The sequence below is a fragment of the Python bivittatus genome, unplaced genomic scaffold, assembly GCF_059951505.1.
Source record: "Python bivittatus isolate LINGU-HERP-01145 unplaced genomic scaffold, Pbiv_v1 ctg000810_np1212, whole genome shotgun sequence".
NCBI classification, from domain to species: domain Eukaryota; kingdom Metazoa; phylum Chordata; class Lepidosauria; order Squamata; family Pythonidae; genus Python; species Python bivittatus.
The window spans coordinates 3472027-3481712 of record NW_028277111.1 but is presented as its reverse complement, the minus strand read 5'-3'; the positions used below and the strand labels follow the sequence as shown (position 1 = coordinate 3481712).

The window sequence follows — 9686 nt, the reverse complement described above, 5'->3', positions numbered from 1 at the left end:
CATATTATCTCTTAGTTGTATGAACTGGACCATCCTGTTAAACTGGATGTGGTTTACTTTAGCTTATCAGGCTCTTGAAAATCACTAGAGATTAGAATGGGGTGCAAACACTGCCTAGAATTTAATCTCTTTCTGATCTCACAGATAAAAGCATCATTATGGGAGATTTTGTGATGGTTCCCTTACTGTGGTTAACATCATCCCCCCTTGTTCTGTGTGCTTTTTTATAGTTTTATAACAACTGTTTTATATGTATTTATTGGTTTCCTTTTTAATTTTGTATGCTGCCCAGAGTCACTTTTTTGTGAGATGGATGGCTACACAAATATGATAAATAAAAAAAATAAATTACCAGAAAAGACAATGTTCTCATAACATATTTATTTAATGCTACAGTAAATCTCATGGTAATATTCAAATATTGTAATTTTAAAAGTATAAATCTCCATGAAATCATAAAAACATAATCATTAGGAACACCCTGCCAGCTACAGTGTGTGTACAGGTAATCCTCCTACCTGTCATCAAGTCACACCAGCCCCAGGGCTATCTAAGCAGCCTTCAGGCTCTGCCTTCTGTTGGAAACAACTCTTCAGCCCCAGACCTGCTGCTCTTGCTCCTTGGCTTGCCTTCAGACCAGCTCAAGCCCTGGTCCCAGTACAGATGCATGGTGGTCTACCATTCCTCATATGTTCACTGAATTAACCCACGTTTCTGGGTTCATACTGCACTACAAGCTTATTTCACTGGTTGGTATTCACCAGTGCTGGTTAGAGGGAATCACTCAGTATGCCCTAAACTATCCCTGATATGTAGCCATCTGGTTCTGTTTGAAAATTTCTAGTGAAGGGAAGTCCTTCTCTGTTCTAGTCAGACTGTTTCACTGCTTCGGTACTTTTGCCCCCCATTCAAGCAGGCAGTTCAGCAGAATCATCTACCTTCTGCTGCACTTCACACCAACTGAGTAGTCTTCAAAGACTATCCTTTGTAAACTGCATAATGAAGTTAGGAATCAGGCCTGCAAATGGGCAAGTTATCTCCAAATGGCTAAATATACTAAGTTACTTCAATAAGGCATGTATCTCACTCCAATGAGAAAACAACTCTGAGAGGCTTACATTTCCCATTACAGCTCTAGGCTCAAAATACAAGTAAGTCAAGAGCAAAGCTCCAATTGCACCAACAACAAAAGCATCAGCATCATCTGCTGTACAACTGTACTCATTAATATAAGAATCATCTGTGCTAGTACTTCACCAGTAGTCCAAGGTCCCTAAATGCCCTCTGGAGAAACTAGTCTTAACTGAATTTCTGAACAACAGCCAGGATAGGAAGATCCCCATCTCTGGAGGTTTGCTATTCCAGAGGAGAGGGGACCATTATTGGAAAAGGCTGTCCCTGGAAGTCAGGACCATCCTAGTCTTCCTTATGTATCTCACTGGACAACCAGGTTCCTGTAGAGAGTAAATGAAATGAACTTGACAGAAACAGGCAGAAACTGTTCAGCAAAGAGGGCTGAAACATTAAGTCCTGGGAAATAAGAATATTCAGAAGGGGCTGAGGCAAAGACCCCCCTAATTCACTGGCATATAAGAAGGGGAGGTTCAGCACAAACAGGCATGTAAGATTCTATTATTATAGCCAATCTCAATGAAGCGTAGTTCTGGTCTTCCTGTGGAGTTCATTCTCCGGTCTGGTCTACCTAATGGAACAGATGGTTCCTCACTGAGAAAGCAGTCTTGTAAATACCCAGGTCTTGAGGTTTAAAGATAACAACCAGTACTGTGAACTGCATCCAGAAGTGAACTCACAACCAGTGCAGCCCTGAAGTACTGGTGTAGCAAGACAAGCCATAAAATGCCAATTAATACTCAAGCTACTGCATTCTAGACCAGCAGTAGCTTTGGAAGCACAGCTGTAGCTTCTTGTCTTCAGGGGCAGTCCCATTGATAGTGAATTGTGTCAGCCCAAACAGGTGATCTCAAAAGCACGTGTGATTGTTAGCAAAGTCTCCTGGTTCAGGAATTGGCACACAATACGGAACTGTGTAAAGGCCCTCTTGATCATGGCTCCCACCTAATATTCCAGCAGAATCCAAGAGGAGCCCCAAGCTGCAGAACTACTTTGCATAGGGCATAACCCCATCCAGGACCATATATGGAATTCTACTGTAATCCACTGGCTTCTGAACCCACTGGCACTCCATTTGCTAGGTCTGGGTCTAAACCTGTTTCTCTCCATCCAGACCGTTACACCTCCAGGCACTGACAAAACCTCAACAGCATCTCCTCTTCAGACCAGCGTACAGATATATAACCGAGTATCATGAGCATTCTGATGTGACATCAACCAGTGCTGGCAGATAATCTCACCCAATGGGTTCATTTAGATACTAAACAAGAGAGGGAGGATCAAGCATCTCACTACAGAGAATCCTTACTTACATTCATTCATTTCGTAAAACAGCACACTGATGCTCTTTTCATACGTTTTTCTCCTTTGGGTTTTTTAATATAAAAAGACCACTGTTGCTGTTAATACTCTTTCCGCCTTCAGTACATTTACATGGTTATTTCCCACTATGGAGATTTTTATAGAAGGGCAGTGTCCATTCTGAAGCTTTTTGTACAATATAGGCATTTATATGGTTTATGCAATATGGGTCTTTTTATGGGAGATAAAAGCACTGTTCTGACGATACCTCTTTCCACACTCTGTGCAGCTGTACGGTTTTTCCCCCGTGTGAATCCTTTTATGAGAAGTAAAAGTAGTGTCATGACGAAAGCTCTTTCCGCACTCTGTGCAACTGTATGGTTTCTCTCCTGTGTGGATTCTTTTATGTATTACAAGATGACTGTTCTGACTAAAATTTTTTCCACACACCACACACTTATATGGCTTTTCTCCGGTGTGGACTCTTTCATGGCAAGTAAGTGCACCATTGTGACTAAAGCTCTTTCCACATGCTGTGCATTTATATGGTTTCTCTCCTGTGTGCATTCTTTCATGTTTCATAAAACTACCTCTCTGACTAAAGCTCTTTCCACACTCTGTGCACTTATAGGGTTTCTCCCCTGTGTGGATTCTTTTGTGTATAATAAGGTGACTGCTCTGACTGAAACTTTTTCCACACTCCAGGCATTTATATGGTTTCTCTCCTCTGTGCACCCTTTCATGGGAAGTAAGGCTACTGCTCTCACTGAAGCTCTTTCCACACTCCAGACAATTATACCGTTTTTCTCCTGTGTGAATTCTTTCATGCTTCATAAGGTTATTTCTCTGAGTGAAGTTCTTTCCACACTCTGTGCATTTATATGGTTTCTCTCCTCTATGCATCCTTTCATGTTTCATAAAACTACCCCTGTCACTAAAGCTCTTACCACACTCTGTACACTTACAGGGTTTCTCCCTTGCATGGATCCTCTTATGTTTTGCTAGGTGACCGCTCTGACTGAATTGCTTTCCACATACCACACAGATATATGGTTTCTCACCTGTGTGGATCCTTTTATGGCGATTGAGATGAGCACTGCTATTGAAGCTCTTTCCACAGTCCAGACATTTATAGGGTTTCTCCCCAGTATGGATCCTTCTATGGGAAGCAAGGTGACTGCTGCGTCTGAAGCTCTTCCCACACTCGAGGCATTTATACAGCTTCTCTCTTACATGATTTTTTTGGTGTAAAATATGGAGCAATTTCCTAGAAAAACCCTTTCCACACTCAGAGCATTCATACGGTTTCTTCCCTGTGTGGATCCTATTACGGGAAGGAAGATGACTGGTATGCCTCAAAGCCTTTCCACATTCCATGTCTTTATACAGTTTCTCTCCTTTAAAGGAAGTAAGGTAACCACTCAAACTGAAATACTTTTCACATTTTATAAATGTATGTGATTTCTCTTTCATGTAGTTTTGATGTAAGGCAAGAGGAAAGTTACAATTGACACTTTTCCCATGCTCTTTGTATTTATGCAGTTTCTCTTTAGTGAAGGTTCTGCAAGATTTTCTTAAATTGGGCTCATTTTTGTCTGTTTTGCCACATCCTAGATATTTTCCTGTTCTTTTTCCTTTGCGATCATGCTGGATTGTGAAGTCAAGTGCTTCAGTGCATACAGAAAGAGAGGGTTTTCTCTCTCCATTCCTTGTGTGGCTTCTCTCATTTCTTTTTGGTGCTCCTTCATTTCCAATCATCTCTTTTTCTACTCTATTCCTGTGCTCTGATCTTTGATCATAATAAAGAATTGACTGATTGACTCCATCCCAAGTGGTTTGCACTTGCACTGGGCTGAACTCTGCATACTTCTCCTGCCCACAGGTTTCTTCAGGAAATGAAAAAGGAAAAAAAAAAAAAAAAGGGAAGAGTGAATACTGTTAGAAATTTTAAACCCAAATGGAGGATGTCACTAGGTTCATCACAAAAAAGGCTATATTGTCAGGTTCAGCCCAAGAATCACATGAGGCAGCCTGGAAATCAGCTCAGCTTCTTTATTAGCTTGCACCTAATAGACAAAATCTCGCCAGACTAACTCTAACTCCCCAGGAGAGCAACTATAATCCTCAAGCCCTTAGGGAGGGGCCAGTCTCTTCCTCCTCCCTTTCACAGAGTCCAGGTGAGGGCTGAGGAGATGCTTGGAATGTCACTCCCCCTCCCTGTCACCTTGAAGCTCCATTCCAGAATCCTCCCTGCTCATGCCTTCCATCACATATATGCATTATTAAAGATTTCTATTGGTTCCTTCTTGTATACTTGGAAGTAACTAAGCTGAGTTGCATATAGTTCTTCTGGACTAGATCCAACCTGATTTTGTAAACTATTTATGTTTCTCTTTATGATAAAACTCTGGTACTACTTGTTATGAAACTAAATAATTAGAACCTAGGGGTAACGAGAACAAAATGCATGAAAGAATTGTGAACCTATTGAATAGGTGCCTTTATGTTTATTAGGGTAGATGCAATTTCAGGGATATCCTGTGCTTGTAGAGATGCACCAGGACTACATTCATCAGGGCATCACTCTCACTAGAGAGATAACCATCTGAAGGAAATGAGCAGGGGGTTGGACTATATAATCTCTGAAGTACTACCAAACTTTAAGGTCCTGTGATGCTCTCTGTGTTCCTCCAAGCTGCAAAGAAACAGCAATTTTTGGTTAACAATCCATGGAGACTCTGATAACCAGTGATTACCCCTTTGGCCAATACAGTATGCATTCATTCATTTTCTAGTTCTCTCCCACTCTAAATAGGAATTAAAAATGGTTGTCCATTGCTTCTTTCTGGAATGTCTTTCTTGCTTTTCATTTTCCATGTAAGTACTAGCTGGATCCATGCCTACTTAGCTTGCAAGATCACTCAAAGTTTATGGACAGACTAATAATTCAGCTGCAGGGCAGCATAAACCAGAATGGAAGGGAACTGTTTTATTTTTAAATAGTAGCATGTAAAGCTCTCCTGTCCTGGAGCACCACATGTCAAGGAAAAGTCATAATGGAGCTTGGTGGCATAACTAAAGAATGCATCTTGTTCCAAGCTCCATAGGGAGTTTATTTATCCAACAGCTGAAGAAGGGGACTTTGTCCAAGTCTCTCTGGGAAACCACCACTGGGTCTTTGGTAACCTTAGGAAATTAGGTTCCTGTAGAGCGCAGAAGCCAAAGGACACATATTAGTGTATTTACCACCTAAAGTCATTCAGGTATTCTGCTGCTGGAGAGATAAGAGGTAAACTAAGGAGCTTCCTTAAATCCCAGATGAGAAATTATCCCTTCACATTCCTACCAAACTTGCCCCTACCTGAAGAGTTTAGATAAACATCTAACCTTCTAGCCAGGAAATGTTCCTTGAGTCCTTCTGACCACGAAAGACTTTCCAAAATCAACTAAACCCAGAACAAAGAGGGATCTTTACCCAGAGCGGCCACATTCTGCAAATTTTCCAGCATGATTTCCTGGTGCAAGAGTCTTTGGCTAGAATTCAGCAGTGCCCACTCCTCCTCTGTGAAATACACGGCCACTTCCTCAAAGGAGACAGAGCTCTAAAAAAGGAAGAAAGTGTTCTCCTTAGCAGAACTCCCACAATGGGCTTGCATATTCTCCCCCATATTTCATAGATCCCAAAAGCAGAACTTTCCAAATGAATAATTTTCTTACATAATATAGTACCAGATTTTTGTATCTGCTTCTCTAAATAGTCACTAGGGTTGGGAGATGTTGACAACAACTTACATGCAAATTGAAGCAATTGAAGAGCCTTCCCTTGGTCCAGAATGGAGCAACATCCCCCACCCTTACCTGCCTGGAGGAGCAAATTATTCAGCTGCGTGTTTGGAATTTATTTCCTGGAGATGAATGTGGAAGACCTAAGAGATTTGATTGACATTTTTCTCTCTGAAAACTTTCATTTCTCTTTTACACCCTTTCAAAATCATTTTTACCATGGTAGCTATTTAGCCTGTTACTGAAGTGATTTTTTTCCATTGGATGTCAGCACTCCTACAGAAAGCAAATCCACTTGGAAGGATGAGCTATAAATAAAAATGAATAATTGAAAAATGCCTCTGTGCTATTAATTTTTGCTGGGTGCTTTCATAATTGATTGAGAGAGAAATTTTAAAATTGTCTGAGTTTCCAGCCAGAAACCGTCAACACTTCAGCGGTTCAAGCCCAGCTTCGCGCAGCAGAGTGAGTTCCTGCTTCCTCCCCAGCTCCTGTCAACCCAGCAGCTCGAAAACTTACGTGAGTAGATAAATGGGTACTCTCACCCTGGTGGGAGGAAAAATGCTGGGGGCGCCTTGCAAAAGGAGTCAGGAGCAGTTGCCGGTAGCACAGAAGCCGCGCACCCGAAAAAAGTGCGAAGCAACAGAAACCCCGCCTCCTGCACTCGCCAGCTGGGCTCTGCTCTAGGAAGGAAGCAGTGGCAAACCACTTCCAAAACACCTTGCCTTGAAAACTGCAAGGACTCGTCCAGGCAGTCACCGCAGAATCAGTAACGATTGAGTGCGGATAAAAAAAAACACTTAAGAAAGAAAGACATCAACTGTTTCTATAAATAAATTAGATTTCTTAATACCAGTCTCTTTGCCTATAGGTTGCCTTTCCACAATAGTGTTCGAAGTTGGACTAATCTGAGCAAGTGTGGCTGTGTACTGAATCTCAATCTCAACATCCTCTCTTGCTAAGAAAGAGGCTGTTTGTTGAACTCCATACCAACACATGGGATCCTCAAATAATCTCCTGCTGTAATGAAGCTCCCTTACCTGAGCTGGAGGCAGAGTTGCTGTTTTTGCTCCGTGACAAAAAGAAGACATTTCAGTGATTTCCTTCAGTGATTTCTTTCTGTTCCCTATGATCAAGAAAAAGATGGGGGAAAGGGAATATCTTAAAGCAAATACCATTCTTGTACTCAGGCTAAGGATTTGATGTAAAAGAAGCTCATGAAAAGAACTTCAGGATCCAATGCTCTCAAAAGATACTTCACTTACTAGGTGAGATGACCTGAGCTGAATCCACCTGGGAGATCCTCCCAAACACCTGTTCCTGAAAGGAATTGGATAGATCTCCTCTTCCCCTCAAATGTCCTGACACCACCTCCATCAACACCTCCTGCACCTGGAATACCAGCCAGGAACAAAGAAGGAAGTTAAGACAAGGGCTTAGGAGGAAGAGGGGATCTTTCTCCTCTGTTTCCAACTTTGCAAGTTCTTATGTTCTTCCATGGGGATGGAACTACACTTGGGTTTCCCCTGCATCCTACAGAAATATCTGGAAGGGGAAACAGAACTATTTGCCAAAAGAGGAAATTAATTATCTTATTGTTAGAGACAATAGAAGTATTTAAGAAATCAAGAATACTGTTTATCACCTCGGGAAGCTATCAAGATGAAATTTTCTCACCTGTTTCTTTTCTACCTCCTCATTCTCCGCTTGGCTCAGCAGGAAGCCCTCTGCCAAGGCCACTGCCTGGGAACAGGTCTCTGCTCCACATTCCCTCACCCAGCGCTCCATCTCCATGGGCAGGACAGCCAGGAACTGCTCCAGGACCAGCAGGTCCAGCATCTGAGCTTTTGTGTTCCTTTCTGGCTTCAGCCAATGATGGCAAAGCTGGTGGAGGTGGCTGCAAGCTTCTCTGGGCCCTTTGGACTCCTGGTAGCAGAAATTCCTGAAGTACCAACACCGATCGTCTGAGCAAATAGTCTCCTCCTGGAGGATCTTCTGGCTGGCTCTTCCCCACAAGTCTCTGCTCACAGTCAGAACAGCAGCAGGGGTTTTACCTGCTCCCAACCCTGCTGACTTTTGCATGTCCATTTTCACCTTGTGCTCCAGTGCAGTTTGATAATGGGCAAACATTCAGATTCTGCAAAGCTACTTTCATTCATAGAGTTAGAGTTTCATCAAAAGGCTCCAGGTAAACCCTTCAAAACCACTGAGCTATCTTCAATTACAAGTTGTTTGCAGCTGGAGGCAAGCAAAGTAAAGTGCATTCGGCCCTTAAGAAAACCTCCAGTGCTTCAAAATAACACAGAAATGCAATCCAGGACACAGGCCTAATGCTCTTGTTCTGAATCCTTTGTCCACTGACTTTTCCAGGGGGTCGCACAGGAGGACTTGCAACCGGCAGCCTATGGGGATGGGACGCAGCTCCTTGTCTTCTCTCTCCTGACAACCTTCTGACTTATTCAGAGGCGCAAATGCAGGCACCGAGCTCCAGTTGAACTCTCCCGAGCAACGAGCCGCGCGAGGCTGCATACTTCACCGCAAACCTGGCCTCTCCCAGGATTCCCAGCGGAGAAAGGATCTCCCCACCCCTGAATTACCGATCCCAACACGTTGAAAACGCTTCTTCCCAGAGAGGCAACATTCGGGAGAGGGGCGACCCTCACTTCCTGCCCGTTGCTAATAAACGCCTCCGCTGCAACCGACAGCAGCTCTTTTCTTAACCAGGTTCTTCAGCGCATGCTCCGTTCCGTTCGGAAGGCAGGAGAGGCGCGGTGCTGTTTTTCAGCGGCGATTCCTGGGGACTTTGCAATGGGTATATCGGGCGATGGGGGGCATCTCCGACGGAGGAGGGGATCCGAAGCGGCCTGGGAAGGGGACCGAGGGAAATCGAGCTGGGAGGGAGGAGGGATGTTTTTATGCTCGGCCTATTCAGCCATCCTCTGGGGATGATGGGATTCAAGAAATGCTGCTGTTGCTTCTCCATCCAGGCCTGCAAGCATGGCAGCCAAATCAATCTCAAATGGTTTAGTGCCAAATTACAGCCAAATCGATCTCATATGGCTTAGTGCAAGGTGAGACCCAGTCCCGAGGGCCAAGAAAGCCAGTTCAAATGTCTGCTTTTCTTATCCGGTGCCCCACAGATAAGCGGGGAACGCACCTCCCCGAGGTGCCCTGGGAGACTTTGGCCAGTCCCTCCCTTTCAGCTCTGTTCAGTTCGAAAAGTCAAATCTTTACTTCGGTCATAGACCAGTATAATTGAGATGATGCAAAGTGGGAGAAGGGAGCTTTATTAAGAACATGAGAACCTAAGCGGTGCCTTTCTAGCCAGCAGTCTGTTCTCCCAGTGGCCTACCGACTGCTCAAGGAAGCCCACCAGATTCCCAGCTGATGGCCTTCAGAGACAATCCCACTGCCATCAAGGCTAATAGCCATGGATCCCCATGGTGTTGGTCCTGCCCACAATCTAAAAG

General features: G+C 43.7%; 1 protein-coding gene across 3 annotated transcripts; it reads right to left on the bottom strand.

Moving 5' to 3' along the window:
- Positions 1 to 372: 372 nt before the first annotated feature.
- Positions 373 to 8937, bottom strand: LOC103054924 (zinc finger protein with KRAB and SCAN domains 7-like). Of its 3 annotated transcripts, none has more exons than XM_088129439.1 (5): positions 7894 to 8936; positions 7482 to 7608; positions 7257 to 7342; positions 5909 to 6035; positions 373 to 4319 (listed from the first exon to the last, which is right to left on the bottom strand). In XM_088129439.1, the coding sequence occupies exons 1-5, from the start codon at positions 8344 to 8346 to the stop codon at positions 2650 to 2652; spliced, it is 2463 nt and encodes an 820-aa protein (XP_087985565.1). In that variant the 5' UTR covers positions 8347 to 8936; the 3' UTR covers positions 373 to 2649. The 3 variants fall into 3 exon arrangements, with proteins under 3 accessions (XP_087985565.1, XP_087985566.1, XP_087985567.1); XM_088129441.1 differs by lacking the exon at positions 373 to 4319 and adding an exon at positions 4333 to 5128 and having other exon boundaries at positions 7894 to 8937; XM_088129440.1 differs by lacking the exon at positions 7482 to 7608 and having other exon boundaries at positions 7894 to 8028.
- Positions 8938 to 9686: the final 749 nt, after the last annotated feature.